Source organism: Eumetopias jubatus, unplaced genomic scaffold (genome assembly GCF_037043125.1).
Source record: "Eumetopias jubatus isolate StellerSeaLion01/CBP00866 unplaced genomic scaffold, mEumJub1_p1.0 scaffold_9, whole genome shotgun sequence".
Classification (NCBI taxonomy): Eukaryota; Metazoa; Chordata; class Mammalia; order Carnivora; family Otariidae; genus Eumetopias; species Eumetopias jubatus.
The window spans coordinates 59,920,985-59,942,314 of record NW_028274815.1 but is presented as its reverse complement, the minus strand read 5'-3'; the positions used below and the strand labels follow the sequence as shown (position 1 = coordinate 59,942,314).

General features: G+C 40.9%; 1 protein-coding gene across 3 annotated transcripts in view; it reads left to right on the top strand.

The window, feature by feature from the left end:
- The first annotated feature begins 1,414 nt into the window (after positions 1–1,414).
- COMMD1 (copper metabolism domain containing 1) overlaps positions 1,415–21,330 on the top strand; it is a 251,331-nt gene continuing 231,415 nt past the window's right edge. For all 3 annotated transcript variants that reach the window (XM_088026520.1, XM_028089713.2, XM_088026519.1), the window contains exon 1: positions 1,415–1,603. In XM_088026520.1, the coding sequence (XP_087882646.1) occupies positions 1,427–1,603 (177 nt within the window). In that variant the 5' untranslated portion in view covers positions 1,415–1,426. The remainder of the gene's footprint in view (positions 1,604–21,330) is intronic.

Below are 21,330 nucleotides of genomic sequence, written 5' to 3'. Positions count from 1 at the left end.
ATGTTTATTATTGTCTGAAATGGAACTCAGTTATACCATTGTGTTTATGTTCTTAGCAGGCTTTAATATACACAAAACATTCGTGGTTTACAGTTACTGGGTAAAGTGAGGAAAGAATGTTTTTTGTTTTGAACATTACCAACCTTTGTTCACATTTCAGAAGATCAAGTCGCCAGTAGCAGAGAGCTGCTGTCTCTCTCTTTCTCTCTAGAATCACCAATACAGCATACTGGTGTCAATTTGTATTTGTCACAGGAGGTTCAACATAAAGCTGCAGGCTTTTGGCTATCCCATACGTCTCCTAGTCACCAGTATAGTTGTGCCCCAACACTTACACATTGAAATACGGATGTTATAAATTATTTCCTTTTATTTTTATTTTAAATTATAAGGTCATTATGTTGACTTTTAAATTGAAATATAGTTCACATACTGTGCGATTCATCTTTTAAAGTGTATAATTCGGTGGGTTTAGTATATTCACAAAGTTGTGTAACCATACCACTATCTAATTCTAGAGCATTTTCATCACCCCTGAGAGAAATCTAGTACCCATTAATTCATTCCCCTTTCCTTTTGGTCTCTGGCAACCATTAAATCTTTCGGTCTCCATGGATTTGTCTTTTCTGGACATTTCACATAGATAGGATCATATACTATCTCACCTTTTGTGTCTGTCTGCTTTCACTGAGCATGTTTTTAAGATTCATCCATGTTGTAGCGTGTATCAGTACCTCATTCCTTTTTATGGGTGAATAATATATTGATTTTTTGAAATCATATGGGTAGAAAATTATATAACCTATGCATTTCATTTCAGGATTGTAAGATTGTAAAGAAAGTGTTAGCAAAATCTTTGTTATAGAAAGGAGCATTGGATCAGAGCCACACCGAGCTAGCCAGAAAGACACATTAATGTAAAAAGGCAAGTAACAATCCTAGCAAACACACTACGTTATCAGGGGATAGTTAAATTTTATGGGACAAAAGGTGGACAGGTAATGATTAGGCAGAGATTAGATATGAGTAGTAAGTAGATCGATATAAGTGATAGATCCTATTCAGTTAGGGGATTGGCAAGGCCTGGAATGAGATGCAGCCATTCCGAAGTTAAACTGCCACCTTCATAGGATAGTTCCCCATCTCAAGTGATCTCCACCAAGTGATCCTTCCTTTCAGCAGGGCCTGGAGTGATGAAGGGAATCAGCGTTAAATAAAGTGATTCTTCTGGAACTGAATGGATAGCTCTCTGGGGGCAATCTGAGGATGGGTTTTGCGGAGCAAAACTGGTAGCTGCCAATACCGACCTCTGGTGGAACTTGGCTGCCATTTGTCCCGCGCGCCTTTGCCCAAGCCATTTAGGCCCATCCCGGGTGCCGTAGCGGGGGCCGCGCCCAGCTGTTGGGGGGCGGGGCTGCCGCTGACCATGGCGGGTGAGCTTGAGGGTTCCAAAGCTCTGAGCGGGCTGCTGAGCGGCCTGGCCCAGGAAGCTTTCCATGGGCACCAGGGCATCACGGAGGAGCTGCTGCGGAGCCAGCTCTATCCGGAGGTGTCACTCGAGGAGTTCCGCCCCTTTCTGGCGAAGATGAGGGGGATTCTTAAGGTACTGGTCCTCCCGGCAGCTGCGGCCGCGGAGCCCAACCCCTTCCCCTCCGCCCTCAGATTGGGCCCCCCAGAAGCTGAGAAGGCTTTCCTCCTTACCCCTCCACTCCGTGGGCTCTACATTATACTCCTTCAGATCCGGGGCACTCGCTCCGTCGCCTCCTCTCACTTTCTTAAGGGTGACCCCTTTCTGCTCAAGCCTCCAGCCCCGCAGCAGACACGGACCGGAGAGGACTCTGGTTTTTTTCTCAACTTTTTCTCTATTGTTGTGTGGGCAGCAATTTCGAGTTGCTTCGGCGGATCTGTGCGCTCCAGATTAAAATTAAAATTAAAGAGCTGTTAAATCTAGCTTTCTCGGGTTGTGGAAGTGGGGACTGTTAAAGTGAGCCATTGCATGCTGGGATAGCGCGTGAATTCCCCGGAGTGAACCTCTGTCAAGTAGTGCACGGTATGGGTAAGAGAGCGCATTTACTAGCTTGAAGTCAAAGTATAAGTCAGCCTGTCCAGTAGAAATGTAATGAGAGCTAAACATATAATTTAAAATTTTCTAAAAGCCACATTAAGAAAGTTAAAAAGCGGAGGAAATTAATTTATTTAATTTAACCCAGTGTATCCGAAGTATCTCTTTTCATGTAATCGATATACAAAGTGTTAATAAGGTATTTTATATTATTTTTTTCACCAAGTCTTTGAAATATTATGTGTATTTTACACTTAAAGCACATGCTGTTTTGTACTAGCCAGATTTCAAGTGACCAGTAGTTACCTGCGGCTGTTGAACAACACTGTTTCAGACTGAGAGCTAGTCATAGGAATGAATCTGGTGCCGAAGTATACTCTAGAGATAGACTATAAAAATGATTTTCGATTTTTGTGGGCCTTCTGTGTGTTAGGAACTGTACTAGGTGGACACCCATTTTAAAGAATAGGAAACAGGCTCAGGGTGAGTCTAGTTAGTCCAAAATTACACTGATTACAAAGGCAGTGTTGAAATTTCATTTCTTTTTTGCATCTGCTATTTGTTTCAAAACAGACTCCCCTGCTGAGTAGGGAGCCTGATGTGGGGCTCGATCCCAGGACTCTGGGATCATGATTTTTTAATTTATTCATTCGAGACACAAGAGATACAGAGAGAGAGACAATATGAGCAGGGGGAGAAACAGAGGAAGGGGGAGAAGCAGGCCCCCCAGCGAGCAGGGAGCCGGATGCGGGGCTCGATCCCAGGAACCTGGAATCATGACCAGAGCAGAAGGCAGACGCTCAACTATCTGAGCCATCTAGGCCCCCAAAACTGCTTAGGCTTTAAGAGGCAGTTCTTTTTTTCTTTTTTTAAACTGCTTTTGCTTATAGGATTTGAATCCAGGAAAAAAAAAAGGCAAAACAATTATTTCACAAAAAGTAAATGGACTGTCTCATGGAAATATTAGAGGTATTATCTCAGGTGTGATCCTAGACATTCTGAGTAATATTATTTTATTTTAAAGATTTTAAAGTAATCTCTACATCAAATGTGGGGCTTGAACTCACAGCCCCAAGATCAAGAATTGTGTGCTCTACCGACTAAGCCAGTCAGGCACCCCATTCTAATTTTAATTGATACCATAAACACTAATGAATGCCTTTTGTTTCTTTTTTTTTCTTTTATTTTAAAGATTTTATTTATTTATTTGACAGAGAGAGACACAGCGAGAGAGGGAACACAAGCAGGGGGAATGGGAGAGGGAGAAGCAGGCTTCCCGCAGAGCAGGGAGCCCGATGCGGGGCTTGATCCCAGGACCCTGGGACCATGACCCTCATGAGCTGAAGGGAGACGCTTAACGACTGAGCCACCCAGGCACCCCTATGCCTTTTGTTTCTATCAAATCTTATTCTCCAAAGAGTGGTCAGAAAAGGTTTCCTAGAGAATTTGACTTCTTACGTGGGTTTTTGAGGTGTTTGCTAAGCCTATGGGGGGATGAAGATGAGGGACTGCAGGCCAAGAAGTAAGAACAGCACGTGTGTAGGCAGTGTCTTAGAACTCCAAACATTGGGGACTACTGCTCTCTAGAGGGACAATATGATTATTTTGTTTGGTAACGAGGTAAAAATTTCAGGCTACCCAGAGAAGACATTGCCTGGAAATTCTCTCACTTACTTTTAAATACATTGCTGAGTAATATCCAAGTATTGCTCTTTCTGCTTTCAGTCTTCTGCCTGAGGATGGAATACTTCAGTTTTCTGAGTAATTCTGGGTTGAAGAGCTGGCATGGCTCACTTGGTGTTGGGAGTAGAACAGAAGATTTGCTTGTGCTTTGCAGCACAGCCTCTGTATAGCCAATTGAGATACCAAGGGAAAAAGCCTTTGATTGTTTGACTTAGGGCTGAAACTATGGGTTCTGGATGACATCTAGTTCCAGTCTTCATTTCCCTTTTAAGCAACACTGAGGTATAAATATCTCTAATTTTTAAGAAAACATAAAAAGCAAACAAGATTTTTACACAAAAGGCTTTGAGCATGTCCTTCTGCAGTAAAAGAGAACACACAAGCAATCATGATACAAGGATGTTGTAGTATTTGGAAATAGAGGTCTGAGTAAGCTACTGTGGACAGAAAGAGGCATTAGCTCTTTTGGGCAGGTTCTTGGAAATGCCATTTTTGCTGCTCTTGAAGAAAGTGTAGAATATATTAGGCAGAAAAGAGGGGCAGACATATAGGGCATTCTAGGTTAAGAAAATAGCAGTAGTGAGGTAGGAAAATGGTAAATAGTCCAATGGAGTAGGTTCAGGAAATGGTAAATAGTTCAATTTAACCATGGCATGGTGGTACCCAATATGTATTGGTGGAGGAGTCAAGAAACAAATGAAGCAACCCTTTAAAAAAAAATGTAGTTAACATATAATGTATTATTTGTTTCAGGGGTACAGGTCTGCTATTCATCAGTCTTACACAATTCACAGCGCTCACCATAGTACATACCCTCCCCAATGTCCATCACCCAGCCACCCCATCCCTCCCACCCTCCTCCCCATGAAGCAGCCTTTTATTTCTTTATTTCTGCTAACCATAATTCCTGCTCTTGAACAGGGCATACTTTTTTTTTTTATTGTGCTAAAATACTTAATAACATAAAATTTATCACTGGGGGCGTCTGGGTAGCACAGTCTGTTAGTATCCATCTCTTGGTTTCAGCTTGGATCACGATATCAGGGTTGTGGGATCAAGCCTCACGTCAGGCTTCCCACTCAGTGGGAAGTCAGCTTGGGACTCTCCACCTCTCCCTCAGCCCCTTTCCCCTTGTGCACGCTCTCTCTCTCTCTAAAATAAATGAATAAATTTTTTAAAAAAAATTGTAACCATTTTATTTTATTTTTTAAAGATTTTATTTATTTATTCATGAGACAGAGAGAGACAGAGAGAGGCAGGGGGAGAAGCAGGCCCCCAAGGAGCAGGGAGCCCGATGCGGGAATTGATCCCAAGACCCTGGGATCATGACCTAAGCCGAAGGCAGACGCTTAACCATCTGAGCCACCCAGGCGCCCAATTGTAACCATTTTAAAGTATACAGTTCAGTGGTATTAAATACACTTACAATGTTGTGCATCCATTACCACCATCCATATCTATAACTCTTTTCATCTTGTAAAACTGGAATTCTATACCCATTAAACAATAACTCCCCATGACAACCTCCCCCACCAAGCCTCTGACAACCACCATTCTACTGTTTCTATGATTTTGACTACTCTTGAGTATCTCATCTAAGTGGAATCATACAGTATTTGCCTTTTTTTTTTTGGCTGACTTACTTTGCTTAGCATAATGTCATCAAGGTTCATGTTGCATATGTCAGAATTTCCTTCCTTTTAAAGGCTGAATAATATTCCATTGTGTGTATATACCACACTTGCTTTATCCATTCATGTCATTGGACACTTGGGTTGCTTCCATGTCTTAGCTATTGTGAATGATGTTGCTGTGAACACCGGGGTGCAGATATCTTTGAGACCCTGCTTTCAATTCTTTTTTTTTTTTTAGATTTTATTTATTTGGCAGAGAGATAGAGAGCACAAGTAGGCAGAGTGGCAGGCAGAGGGAGAGGGAGAAGCAGGCTCTCTGCTGAGCAGGGAGCCAGACGTGGAGCTCGATCCCAGGACCCCAGGATCATGACCCGAGCCGACGGCAGCCGCTTAACTGACTGAGCCACCCAGGCGCCCCCCTGCTTTCAATTCTTTGGGGTATACCAGAGGTGGAATTGCTGGGTCATATGGTAATTCTATTTGTAATTTTTTGAGGAACTGCCAACTGTTTTCCCCAGTGGCTATACCATTTTACATTTCCACCACAGTGCATAACAGTTCTAATTTCTTTATACCCTTGCCAACACTTGATATTTTCTGGTTTTGTTTGCTTTGTTTTGTTTTGATACTAGCTGTCCTAATGAGTATAAGGTGGGCAGGGTGTACATTTTACGTGTAGATAACAGCAGAAGTCAAAACATTTTTTTCTTTTGTCTTTGTGGAGTCTCAGCTATCTTGAATTCAACATGCAGGCTAGAAGAGCGGAGAGGAAAATACTAAAACAAAATGCAGGAGTCTGAGCAAAGGGAAACAAACCAAGGATGAAAGTGGACTAGTACCTCATCTCAACTTTTTCTAGATATGCATTTGCATATTCTCTATTTCTTGCCTCTGCTGTTAACCTTGCAAGGGATGCTCCTTATTCTAGTTTACTGGAATTCTAGAGAAAGATCTTACTTAACTGAAGTTAGATCACCTTTTGTATATTTATGTTCTGTATTCACTACTCCCCTCTTTTGGTGATAATTTTGTGTTCCCTCACTGAAATTTCGTATTAAAATTTTTTTATTGTTTTTATTTTATTTATTAGAGAGAGCATATGCACAATCGGGGAGGGGTGGAGAGAGAGAGAGGGAGAAACAGACTCCCCTGCTGAGTAGGGAGCCTGATGTGGGGCTCGATCCCAGGACCCTGGGATCATGACCTGAGCTGAATGCAGACGCTTAACTGACAGAGCCACCCAGGCACCCCCCCTTATTTTAATTCCAGTATAGTTAACATGCAGTGTTACATATTAGTTTCAGGTGTGCAATATAGTGATTCAACAATTCCATACATCACCCAGTGCTCATCACAACAATTGTACTCCTTCGTCCCCATTACCTATTTTACCCCCCCATCAGTTTGTTCTCTATAGTTAAGAGTCTGTTTCTTGGTTTCTCTCTCTCTCTTTTTTTCCCCCTTCACTTGTTTGTTTTGTTTCTTAAATTTCACTATTGGAATGTAAGCATTAAGAGGGCAGGACTTTATTATTTTTTTCCTTTTTTATTCCTAACTTCTAATGCTGTTTCTAGCATGTAGTAGTAAAAATCTGTAGAGTAAGTAAATGAGTGGATAGTGCTTAAATATGGAGATTTCCATTAAAAAGATAAGCATGAGAGGGGCGCCTGGGTGGTTAAGCATCTGAGCTCAGGTCTTTTTTTTTTTTTTTAAAGATTTTATTTATTTATTTGACAGAGAGAGACACAGCAAGAGAGGGAACACAAGCAGGGGGAGTGAGAGTGGGAGAAGCAGGCCTCCCTCTGAGCAGGGAGCCCGATGCGGGGCTCGATCCCAGGACCCTGGGATCATGACCTGAGCCAAAGGCAGACGCTTAACGACTGAGCCACCCAGGTGCCCCTAATTTTTAAGTTTTTAAAAAAAGATTTTATTTTTAAGTAACCTCTGTACCCAGTGTAGGGCTCAAACCCACAACCCCAGATCAAGAGTCACATGCTCCACAAACCAAGCCAGCCAGACGCCCCCTACTGCCATTTTTATAAATAAAGTTTTAATGGAGCATGGTCAGATGCTTATTCATTTACTTTTTGTCTGTAGCAGTTTTCATTATTACTATGACAAAGTTAAATGGTTGTGACAGAGGTCTTGTGGCCTTAAAAACCTAAAATATTTTTCAGGGGCATCTGGTTGGCTCAGTTGGTTAAGCATCCTACTATGGGTATCTGCTCCGGTCTTGATCTCAGGGTCATGAGTTCAAGCCCTGTGTTGATCTCCACCCTGGGGGTGGAGCATACAAAACAAAACCTAAAACCTAACCTTTTCTTCCCTTTCCCTTCCCTGCCTCTTTCCCCTCCCCTTCCTTTCCTTTCCTAAGATTTTCTGTATTTGACAGAGGGAGAGAGAAAGAGAGAGAGAACAAGCAGGGGGAGCCACAGGCAGAGGGAGAGGGAGAAGCTGGCTCCCTGCTGAGCAGGGAGCCTGATGTGGGGCTCGATCCCAGGACCCTCAGATCATTACCTGAGCTGAAGGCAGAGGCTTAACTGACTGAGCCACCCAGGCGCCCCAAAACCTAAAACATTTTCTATCTGAACCTTTACAGAAAAAAAAAATGTGCTAACTCCTGTCTCAAACATGTGTTTTTAAACTCAGGTTTAATATTTGGAAACAATATAATATATAAATTATGTTTAGAAGTTACTTGATAAAAATCTGAAAGCTGGAAATAGGGATTATTTGGTATTTTATACTCCTGAGAAATTTTGCTTCTTATTCTTTAGGTCCATGAGATCTGTGGTAAATAAGAAATGAGCTTTAATGTTTCTGTGGTACTAAGTGTATGTTCTTCATAAGACATAGAATTTGGATTTTTTTTCATATTCAGAGTATGTGAAGTTTATGTATTTATTAACATAATATAAGGTAATATACAATATAATGTTGTGAGCCTGAGAATCAAGTAAAAACTATCAACATGAAAACTGGTTTAAACTTACATAAGAAAATAACTTATCAATAACATAATGTTTAGGGGTGCCTGGGTGGCTCAGTTGGTTGAACATCCAACTCTTGGTTTCAGCTCAGGTCATGATCTCAGGGCCATGGGATTGTGCCCCCTGTTGGGCTCCAAACTCAGTGGGGAGTCTGCTTCAGATTCTCTGTCTCCCTCTCCCTCTGCCCCTGCCCCCCCCAAGAATAAATAAGTCTTAAAAAAAAAAAGACTTAAGGGGTGCCTGGTGGCTCATTTGGTAAAGCATGTGACTTTTGATCCCAGGTTTGTAAGTTTGAGCCCCATGTTGGGTGTAGAGATTACTTAAAAAAATAAAATCTCTAAGGGGTACTTGACTGGCTCAGTTGGAATAGCATGACTCCTGGTCTTGGGGTCATGAGTTCGAGCCCCCGTGTTGGGTGTAGCGATTACTAAAAATAAATAAATAAGTAAGTAAGTAAATAAATTAACTAACTTAAAGGAAAGATAGTTAAAATAAATAAGATAAAATATTTCTATTTTAAAGATTTTATTTATTTATTTTAGAGAGAAAGAAAGAGAGAGCAGGAGTGCGTGAGCAGGGGGGTGGGGCAGAGGGAGAGGGAGAGAGAATATCCTAAGCAGTCTCTGCACTGAGCATGGAGCCTCACAGAGGGCTTGATCTCATGACCTTGAGATCATGACTGAGCCGAAATCAAGAGTGGGATGTGGGGTGCCTGGCTGGTTCAGTTGGTTAAGCGTCTGCCTTCGGCTCAGGTCATGATCCCAGGGTCCTGCTCCGCGGGGAGCCTGCTTCTCCCTCTGCCTCTCTCTCTCTCATGAATAAATAAAATTTAAAAAAAAAAGTCGGATGCTTACCCAACTGACCCACGCAGGTGCCCCCCAGATATTTTTATTTTAAACACCTGGTTCTGTTTCTCTTCTTGAAGCCATGAAAATTTGTAATTTGTTTGAGAATTAGATTGACTGGAAAGAAAGGACCTGTGTTAATATGGGTTTTGTATGTCTTGTAATTCAGGTATATCATCTGAAGAATGCTGGATTTAATTTTTTTGTTTTACAAATATTGAGCTACTCCCTTATTAATTTTTATAATAAGCATTATTTAGCCTCATTAAAGAAAGTTTAGAAATGTGAGATGTATAAAAACACATAATACCATGTGCTGACATAACCAGTATTAATGTTTTTGTGCATTTATTTATACCACAAATATTTTTAAGCATCTTAATACATGCCATGCCCTGTGCTTGGGATGCAGCAGTAAACATAACTATAGTCCCTGCCCTTGTGGAATTTATAGTTTCTGAAGAATATAGACATTAAGTCCATGGTTAGCTTTTGAAAAGGCAGCCAGGGGCGCCTGGGTGGCTCAGTTGGTTAAGCGACTGCCTTCGGCTCAGGTCATGATCCTGGAGTCACTGGATCGAGTCCCGCATCGGGCTCCCTGCTCGGCAGGGAGTCTGCTTCTCCCTCTGACCCTCCCCCCTCTCATGTGCTCTCTCTTATTCTCTCTCTCTCAAATAAATAAATAAAATCTTAAAAAAAAAAAGAAAAGGCAGCCAGAAGGTGCCAATCCATGTAGATTATAGGCAGTTTAGAGTGGTTCCTAGCTCACTCTACAACATGAACAAAGAAAGAGAAGCAGGGAAAGGCCGACTTATTAGGTACAATGAACTGAAAAGAAAGGACAGAGATAGCACAAAAGTAATTTTCCTTCCTTTAGTTGTCTACCGCTGGTCCCAACGTAGGGGTTTCTCATGAGTATGGTTGACTACAGTCACGATAATGTCTTTCCTGGATGAGGATTTGACTGCTTTGGGACCTTATTTTAAAAATGTTTCTTGACATGGTCTTTAGGGCCAGATTGGCTCTTAGAGCATCACCTGAACAGTCCAAGATGTACACTTAGAGTAGCTCCATCTTCTTGCTGGTCTCAGCCTACTTTTGGTGTCTCTTCTCAGAGCCCGAAGCATGTTTTCAAGTAGCTCCTTAAGAAAGGATATGTGAGGTCACTTTTTTCTTTTTAAGTCTTAAAAAAATATCTTTATTCTAGTTCACACTTAATTGGTAGTTTGGTTGAGAATATATTTCTAGGTTGTGATATTGACTTATACAGTTTTGAAGCCCTTGTTTCATTCAATGTGACCTTTTTCTCTGTAAGCTTTTAGGATTTTCTTTCTATCCTTTATTTCCTTGAGTATCCTTGGTGTGTGGTTTTCTTTTATTTTATTATTTGGGCCACTGTGGACCCTTTGAATCTGGAGACTCATGACCTTTAGTTTTGGGGAAAGTTGTATTCTTACTTTGATGATTTTTTTCCCTCTAGTCTCTTTCTAGCACTCTGATTTCAAATGTTAGACCTTCTAGATTGAATCCTTAGTTTTTCTTTTATTTTCTCTATTTTCCATTTGTTTTTGTTCTTTTTGATAGATTTCCTCAACTTTACCTTCTAGTATTTTAATTGCATTTTCACTTGGTCATGTTTTTAATTTCCAGGAATTTTCTTTTGACATGGACAATATACTATGTTTAGTCAATGTAAGGGAGGAAAAGGTTTTTCCTTGATCCTCATAGGGTCCCTGGCCATGTCTGAAAATTAAACTGACAAAGATTAACGGGAGAAAAGCATACAAATTTATTTCATATAAGTTTTGCATGATACAGGAGCTTTCATAAGGAAATGAAGACCCAAAGAAACAGACCTGAATATTTTATTCTGGGTTTGATGAAGAGTTAATTGTAGTAAACTGGGGAAAACTTAGCAAGGCCTGTTTGTAGGGTTCTTCTTGGTGTCTCTCTTTGAAGATGAGGATGCTCCTTTCTTCTGGAGGCATCTCTCATAAGTGGGTTTTATGACCTATTTCAGGGGAAAGGGGTGGGGGGAAAAGGTCAGAGTGACCTTCCTGCTCTGCCTTTTCTCCAACTACTTCAGTTTCCAAGAATCCATATGCCAAGATGCTGTATTTTGGGGTAGCATGCCCTGAACCCCATCACCAACAGTCTCTCCTTTCTTTCTTAAAACAGGAGGTGGGGGGCGCCTGGGTGGCTCATTTGGTTAAGCGACTGCCTTTGGCTCAGGTCATGATCCTGGAGTCCCGGGATCGAGTCCCATGTCCGGCTTCCTGCTCAGCGGGAAGCCTGCCTCTCCCTCTGACCCTCCCCGCTTCTCATGCCCTCTCTCTCTTTCTCAAATAAATAAATAAATAAAATCTTAAGAAAAAAAAACAGGAGGTGGGGGCATAGAGTACATAATTTTCTGTAGTTGGCTTTTTTAAAAAAAATTTATCTTGAGTGATTTTTGTGTGCTATTTTTCAGTATTAGGAATTTGGTATACTTGTACTCAGCACTTGTGAAAACTTTTTTTGGAGGCTTTTAATGAACATTGTATTGCTGAGATGTTTTGGGGTATGATGTAAGTAGTAGATGTTAAATTCTCTCAGAGGGATACCCTATGTAACCTTTTTAATATTCTAATACTTTAATGTTTTGCAAACTGTGGTGTATGTTTTTGGTTTTTTATTATTTGTTTATATTATATTTTATTTTTTTAAAGATTTTATTTATTTGACAGAGAGAGAGATAGTGAGAGCAGGAACACAAGCAGGAGGACTGGGAGAGGGAGAAGCAGGCTTCCCGCTGAGCAGGGAGCCTGATGTGGGACTCGATCCCAGGACTCTGGGATCATGACCTGAGCCGAAGGCAGACGCTTAACGACTGAGCCACCCAGGCGCCCTGTGTAAGATACTTTTTAATATAAATATATTATTGGTCTTTCTTTATAATGAAAAATGTAAAGCAATATCTTTTTGACCAGTGTTAAGAATGAACTTCACCCTTATACATTTCAGATGGTAAGTATTAAGTAATGAGAAATTAACTTGATTATAAGAAAGAATGCAAAATATCTGGTCTTGAAATGTGTAGATTAGGAGACATGAATAGAAGAGACTGAAAACATTGATTTATTCTGACATACTTTCAGGATTCATTTGCCTTCTGTCTTCATTATTGTCTTAGCTATAAGCAGTAGTAGTTCTGCTTTTCTACACTAGGTGGCAGTAGAATATTGGCTTGCTCACACACTGCTGGACGCAAGGTAATGTTTAAAATGTTCGTTTCAATGTTCTAGTTCAGAAAACAAAGTTGGCTACTCAACAATAAGAATTTCTTATCCAAAAAGAAATCTAAATAGTTGGTTTTATATTTTGAATTTAGAAACGCCATTTTCTGGGAAATGTAAAGCTCTATAATCAGATTCCTTTTGCTATAGTTCTCTGGTTTTTGTATAACTAAATTTTACTAATTTCATTGAGCAGTTTTGAGAATTTAGATGATAACTCGTGAGATACATTTCTACTTCTCTGAAGGACTGGCAAACAATTGTTTGGTAAGATGTTACTTTTTTTATGTCACTGGACATCACATGATAAAGTAGCAATTGCAGATTACCAGCTGGAGTTTATTTTAATGGGCTCAGATGACCTGTATAAGGGGCACCTGGCTGGCTCAGTCAGTAGAGCATGCGACTCTTGATCTCGGGGTCGTGAGTTCAAGCCCGACTTTGGGCATGGAGCCTACTTTAAAAAAAAAAAGAGAGAAATCAAACGACCAGTATGAGGTGTTCTAAAAGTTTGGCTGGCTCAGTTGGAGGAGCACACAACTCTTCATCATGGGGTTGTGAGTTCGAGTCCCACATTTTTAAATTTACTTAAATTAGAAAAAAAACAGCCTTAAACCCCCCCCCCAATATTAATTGAAGATCCATTTTTAGTTCTCTTCTCAAAGTGTTTTGGGTCTGCAGACTTGACTTGGGTTGGAAGAGTTCTTGGGTAGAGAGATTTTAAAGAGAAAATTTTTTTAGAAGATTTTATTTATTTATTTGAGAGAGTGAGTGAGACAGGGAGTATAAGCAGGGGAGGGCTCAGCGGAAGAGGGATAAGCAAACTTCCCACTGAGCAGGGAACCCAATGCAGGGCTTGATCCCAGCACCCTGGGATCATGATCTGAGCCAGCCAGGCACCCCTAAAGAGAATTTCTATTTGATTTATCTATCAAATATTTACTGAGCCCATAATTGCGCTATACCTGGCTCTGTACACAAAGGTGACTATCACAGTCAAAGAGTCCTATATTACATGGTAAATGCCATAAGAAAAGTATCAATGATGGGTGCCTGGGTGGCTCAGTTGGTTAAGCGACTGCCTTCAGCTCAGGTCATGATCCTGGAGTCCCTGGATCGAGTCCCACATCCAGCTCCCTGCTCAGCAGGGAGTCTGCTTCTCCCTCTGACCCTCTTCCCTCTCGTGCTCTCTATCTCTCATTCTCTCTCTCAAATGAATAAAATCTTAAAAAAAAAGTATCAATGATGTGTTCTCATGAAGTGGGTCCTTATTTTAAATTACAGAAACATGAAAAATCATTTTTTTTGTCCATAATAAAATACCTTCATTTTTGGCTTTGTGTTAAGTTAGAATGTCATTTTTTTTTAGAATGTAAATTTTTGTAAATTTTGACTTCATTATTTGTTTCAACTAATTCGTTTTTTAAAAAAGCCATATTATACTAAACTGAAGAAATTTTGGTGTGGGTTGTATTATGTGTACTTTATATATGATAAACTTTTAATGTTTTTGTATGCCAGTGTGGAATTATCTCTGAAAGGTATTCTGTGTATTATTCTTTGTCATGATATCTGATCATGGTATAGCTTTCTTGCACAATTTTCTACAGACCTATTTCTAAACAAAGCTACCATTTATGAAATCCTTAAATTTCCATTATGTTTATCCTGAGGGTATGTTACTTGAGAAGTAATGAAATCATTTATCATTTGTTTAAAATGTGTTCATTTTTTAAAATGAACATTTATTGAGCACCTACCTGCCAAATCTTGTGCCTGGCACTGGGAATATCAGTGAACCAAATAGAAAATTTTCCTATCTCCTAGATGTATCATTCAAGGAAGGCAGGGGTATCCTTGTTTTTTTTTTTAAGATTTATTTATTTGAGATAGCACAAGCAGGGAGAAGGGGCAGAGGAAGAAGCAGACTCCCTGCTGAGCAGGGCGCCCAATGCGGGACTCAATCCCAGGACCCTAAGATCATGACCTGAGCCAAAACCAAGAGTTGAAGGCTCAAGCAACTGTACTACCTAGGTGCCTCATTCCACTTTACTTACTTCTAATACCACATTTAGTTTCACCTGTTTGTGAACTTTATTTTTTTATTTTTATTTTTTATTTTTTTAAGATTTTATTTATTTATTTGACAGAGAGAGACACAGCGAGAGAGGGAACACAAGCAGGGGGGAGTGGGAGAGGGAGAAGCAGAATATCAGCTGAGCAGGGAGCCCAATGTGGGGCTGGATCCCAGGACCCCGGGATCATGACCTGAGCTGAAGGCAGATGCTTAACGACTGAGCCACCCAGGTGCCCCTGTTTGTGAACTTTATATAAATATAGTGTTAGAGTATATACTCTTTTGTTTCTGTCTTCTTTTGCTCAAGACACATATGCTTATGAGATTCAGCATTATTGCATATAGTGTAGATGATTGGTATTGTTGTGGAACAGGGGTAAGCAAACTATGACCCACAGGCTAAATCTGGCTCCTGCCTATTTGTTTGTCTGTTTGTTTTGAGAGGGTGAGAGAGAGGTGGGGGGAGGGGCAGAGGGAGAGGGAGGGAGAGAGAACCTTGAGCAGGCTCCACGCCCAGCATGGAGCCTGAAATGGGGTTCAATCTCGCAATCCTGTGATCATGAGCTGAGTGGATATCAAGTCAGACGCTTAACCGAGTGAGCCACCCAGGTGCTCCGTGGCCCATGCCTATTTGTGTACAGCCAATGAACTGTTCTTTTACATTTCTAGTTAAAAGAATTTCTTGAGACCTATGAAACTTACGTGAAATTCAAATTTCAGTGTCTATTAATAAAGTATATGGTTGCTTCTGCTCTACAAGGGCAGAGTTAAGTAGTTGCATCAGAGACTAGATGGCTGGCAAAACCTAAAATAAGTACTGTGTGGCCTTTTATAGAAAAATTGTGCTGACCGCTGTTGAGTATATCAGTGTTTTAATATATTGCAATATGCTTATCCATTCTACTGTTGATGGGGAATTGAAAAGTTTACAGTTTTTGCTTTATTATGAATAGAGGATACTACTTTTTATCCTTAAAATTTAGCCACCATTATTTTCTCATTAGGTATCTTGTATTGAGTAGAGAACTTTATTTAAAAAAAAAATTTATTTATCTATTTTTAGAGAGAGAGAGTGAGAAGGCCTGAGCAGGGGAGGGGCAGAGGGAGCAGATTTCAAGAGCCACCCAGTCACCCCAAAATAGAGAACTATTTTATTTTATTTATTTGTTTTTTTAAAATATTTTATTTATTTATTTGACAGAGAAAGACACAGCGAGAGAGGGAACACAAGCAGGGGAATGGGAGAGGGAGAAGCAGGCTTCCCACAGAGCAGGGAGCCCGATGTGGGACTTGATCCCAGGACTCTGGGATCATGACCCGAGCCGAAGGTAGACACTTAACGACTGAGCCACCCAGGCATCCCGAGAACTGTTTTAATTCGTTTTTTAATTTTACTTTATTGTGATAAGACCTAAGTCCAGTCCAGTCAGTGCAGTAAGTAAAGTATTGCTGACTATATTTGCAGTGTTGTACAGCAGATCTCCAGAGCTTATTCATCTTGCTTAATTGAAACTTTATGCCTGCTGATCAGTGATTCACCATTTTCCCCTCTCCCCAACCTCTGCTACCACCAGTCCATACTGGGATTCCATGAATTTGTCTATTTTAGATGCCTTATATAAGGGGAATCATGCAGTGTTAGTCTTTCTGTGACTGGCTTATTTCATTTAGCATATTGTCCTCAAGGTTCATTCATGATGTTGCATATTTGCAAAATTTCCTTCTTTTTTTTTTTCTTTTAAAGATTTTATTTTTAAGTTATCTCTACCACCTATTGTGGGGCTCGAACTTAAAACCCCGAGATTAAGGGGTGCCTGGGTGGCTCAGTCGTTAAGCATCTGCCTTCGGCTCAGGTCATGATCCCAGGGTGCTGGGATCGAGTCCCGCATCAGGCTCCCTGCCCCTTGGGGAGCCTGCTTCTCCCTCTGCCTCCCTCTCTCTCTCTCTCTCTCTCTCTCTCTCTCTCTGTCTCTCATAAATAAATAAATAAAATTTAAAAAAAAAACCCCAAAAAACCCCGAGATTAAGAGTCACATGCATTACCGATTGAGCCAGCCGGGTGCCCCAACATTTCCTCCTTTTTTTTTTTTTTAAGATATTATTCTTTTTTTTTTTTTTTTAGATTTTATTTTTGAGTAATCTCTACACCCAGTGTGGGGCTCAAACTTAGAACGACGAGATCAAGAGTTGCCTCTTCCACTGATTGAGCCAGCCAGCCACTCCAAAATTTCCTTCTTTTTGAAGTCTGAATAAGGGGTGCCTGGGTGGCTCAGTCGGTTAAGCGTCTGCCTTAGGCTCAGGTCATGATCCCAGGGTCCTGGGATCGAGCCCCGCAGCCCGCTTCTCCCTCTCCCACTCCCCCTGTTTGTGTTCCCTCTCTTGCTATGTCTCTGTCAAATAAATAAAATCTTAAAAAAAAAAAAAGAATTTTAGGGAACTTGAATTTAATTAAAATAAATGTGGAGTGTTCCAGAGGTGCTATTAATTAGAATTACTTTAAAAGACCCTTTATAGGCATCTAGCCAAACACTGTGTATTACCTATGTAGGAGAAGGTTAAGATGGGAATAGACAGGGGGCGGAGCAAGATGGCGGAGGAGTAGGAGACCTAGTTTTTGTCTGGTCTCAGGAATTCAGCTGAATAGGGATCAAACCATTCTGAACACCTATGAACTCAACAGGAGATTGAAGAGGAGAGTAGCAACAACTCTCTGAACAGAGAAGCGACCACTTACTGGAAGGTAGGACGTGCGGAGAAGTGAATCCGAGGCGATATTTGGGAGGATAGACGGCGGGGGAGGGGGCCTCCGTCAGCTGCTTCTGGCAAGTGATAGAGCCGCGGAGCACAAAATCGGAACTTTTAGAAGCCGGCTCTCCTGAGGGACGTCACTCCAGTGGCTAAGTGGGGGGTGGAACCCTTGCGGGACAGTGTGGTCTCAGGACCCTCGGGGTCACAGAAAGACCGGGGGTGCCTGAGTGCGGCAGAGCTCCCAGGTATCGGAGCGGGGAAGCCGGCTGCAGGGACAGAGCCGAGGCACGGGCTCTCAGCTCGGGGTTACCATAAACTGTGATCCACGGCCCAGTTGGGCCACTGCTCCTCCAGCAGGGACCCAACAAGCGGCAGAGTCGGGGAGACTCCCCTCCCTCCCCCGGGAGGAGCGGCGCGGGAGCACACCGCAGGGATCTGCTGGGTTTGGAGACTCTACACGGGGTTGGGTGCCAGAGATAGAAACGCTCGGTCACAGGCCGGGTGAGCACACAGTGCGGCCGGAGACCGGGGACATGGGAGTGACTGCTTTTCTCTGGGGGCGCACTGAGGAGCAGGGCCCCGAGTTCTCAGCTCCTGTGGGTGGAGATTGGGACGCCACCATTTTTGCCCTGGTCCTCCAAAGCTGTACCGAGAGCTTGCAGGGAACAAAAGCTCCTGAGAGCAAACCCAAGCAGCTTGCTTAGCATGGACCGACAAGGGCGGGGCAATTCCGCCTCCAGCAAAGACATTTGGGAACCAAGGCAACAGGCCCCTCCCCCAGAAGATCAGCACGAACAGCCAGCAAGCCAAGGCCAAGTTTACCGATCAAGGAGAATGGGAGAAATCCAGCGCTAGGGGAATACTGCACATAGAATTCATGGCTTTTTTTTTTTTTACCATGATTCATTAGTTCATCAAAGTTAATTTTTTTTTTAATTTTTCTTTTTCCCTTTTTCAACCAACATCTTATCAATCCCTTTTTAAAAAAAACATTTTTTATTTTTCATTTTTAGAGTCATATTTTATCCCTTCATAGTAGTTACCCTTATTTTTGGAATATATATATGTTATTCTCTCTTTAAAATTTTGAGATACAGTTTCTTCTAACAGATCAAAATATACCCTAAATCACTAGTGTATGGCTTTGTTCTAGTCTCCTGCCTGATCACATTCTCTCCCTTTTTTCTTTTTTTTTTTTTAAATCTTCTTTCTTTTTTCAAACAGCTTATCAATTCCTTTTATAAAATCTTTTATAACTTTCATCTTTACAGTCATCTTCCATCTCTTCATTGTATCAACCCTTATTTTGTACATATATGTCTTCCTTTAAAATTTTAGGAGGCACTTTTTTCTAACAGACCAAAATATGCCCAAAATCTAGTGTGTGGCACTGATCTATGCACTAGCCTGATCATATTTGATCATATTCTGCTTTTTTTGTATTGTTCTGTTTTTGTTTTTATCTTTTCTTTTTCTTTTCTCTTTTTTCTTTCTTTCCCTTTCTTTTCCCCTGGTTTCAGGTCTTTTCTGATTTGTATACAGTATATTTGCTGGGGACGTTGTTAACCTGTTAGCATTTTGTTCTCTCCTTCATCTGTTCTCCTCTGGACAAAATGACAAGACGAAAAAAATCACCTCAGCAAAAAGAACAAGAGGTAGTACCGTCAGCCAGGGACCTACTCAATCGGACATTAGTACGATGTCAGACCTAGAGTTCATAATCATGACTTTAAAGATACTAGCTGGGCTTGAAAAAAGTGTGGAAGTTATTAGAGAAACGCTTTCTGGAGAAATAAAAGAACTAAAATCTAACCAAGTCAAAATCAAAAAGGCTATTCATGAGGTGCAATCAAAAATGGGGGCACTAACTGCTAGGTTAAATGAGGCGGAAGAGAGAATCAGTGATATAGAAGACCAAATGATGGAAAATAAAGAGGCTGAGAAAAAGAGAGATAAACAACTACAGGATCACGAGGGCAGAATTCGAGAGATAAGTGATACGATAAGACAAAATAACATTAGAATAATTGGGATCCCAGAAGAAGAAGAAAGAGAGAGAGGGGCAGAAGGTATATTGGAGCAAATAATAGCAGAGAACTTCCCTAATGTGAGGAAGGAAACAGGCATCAAAATCCAGGAGGCACAGAGGACCCCTCTCAAAATCAATAAAAATAGGTCAACACCCCGACATCTAATAGTAAAACTTACGAGTCTCAGAGACAAAGAGAAAATCCTGAAAGCAGCTCGGGAGAAGAGATATGTAACCTACAATGGTAGAAATATTAGATTGGCAACAGACCTATCCACAGAGACCTGGCAGGCCAGAAAGGACTGGCAAGATATCTTCAGAGCACTAAACGAGAAAAATATGCAGCCAAGAATACTATATCCAGCTAGTCTGTCATTGAAAATAGAAGGAGAGATAAAAAGCTTCCAGAACAAAAACTAAAGGAATTTGCAAACATGAAAGCAGCCCTCCAAGAAATCTTCAAAGGGTTCCGCTAAGCAAACAGAGAGCCTAAAAGCAGCATAGATCAGAAAGGAACAGAGACAATATACAGTAACAGTCACCTTACAGGCAATACAATGGCACTAAATTCATACCTTTCAATAGTTACCCTGAATGTAAATGGGCTCAATGCCCCAATCAAAAGACACAGGCTATCAGATTGGATTAAAAAACAAGACCCATCAATATGCTGTCTGCAAGAGACTCATTTTAGACCCAAAGACACCCCCAGATTGAAAGTGAGGGGGTGGAAAACCATTTACCATGCTTATGGACACCAAAAGAAAGCTGGGGTGGCAATCCTTATATCAGACAAATTAGATTTTAAAACGAAGACTGTAATAAGAGATGAGGAAGGACACTATATCCTACTTAAAAGATCTATCCAACAAGAAGATCTAACAATTGTAAATATCTATGCCCCTAACATGGGAGCAGCCAATTATATAAGGGAATTAATAACAAAAGCGAAGAAACACATTGACAACAATATGATAATAGTGGGGGACTTTAACACCCCCCTTACTGAAATGGACAGATCATCTAAGCAAAAGATCAACAAGGAAATAAAGACTTTAAATGACACACTGGACCAAATGGACTTCACGGACATATTCAGAACATTCCATCCCAAAGCAACGGAATACACATTCTTCTCTAGTGCTCATGGAACATTCTCCAGAATTGATCACATCCTAGGTCACAAATCAGGTCTCAAAAGATTGGGTACCAAAAGATTGGGATTATTCCCTGCATATTTTCAGACCACAACGCTTTGAAACTAGAACTCAATCACAAGAGGAAAGTTGGAAAGAACTCAAATACGTGGAGGCTAAAGAGCATCCTACTAAAGAATGAATGGGTCAACCAGGAAATTAAAGAAGAATTAAAAAAATTCATGGAAACCAATGAAAATGAAAACACAACTGTTCAAAATCTTTGGGATACAGCAAAGGCAGTCCTGAGAGAAAAGTATATAGCAATACAAGCCTTTCTCAAGAAACAAGAAAGGTCTCAAATACACAACCTAACCCTACCCCTAAAGGAGCTGGAGACAGAACAGCAAATAAAGCCTAAACCCAGCAGGAGAAGAGAAATAATAAAGATCAGAGCAGAAATCAATGAACTAGAAACCAAAAGAACAGTAGAACAGATCAACGAAACTAGGAGCTGGTTCTTTGAGAGAATTAACAAGATTGATAAACCCCTGGCCAGACTTATCCAAAAGAAAAATGACCCAAATCAACAAAATCATGAATGAAAGAGGAGAGATCACAACCAACACCAAAGAAATACAAACAATTATAAGAACATATTATGAGCAACTCTATGCCAGCAAGTTAGATAACCTGGAAGAAATGGGTGCATTCCTAGAGATGTATCAACTACCAAAATTGAACCAGGAAGAAATAGAAAACCTGAACAGACCTATAACCACTAAGGAAATTGAAGCAGTCATCAAAAATCTCCCAAGAAACAAAAGCCCAGGGCCAGATGGCTTCCCAGG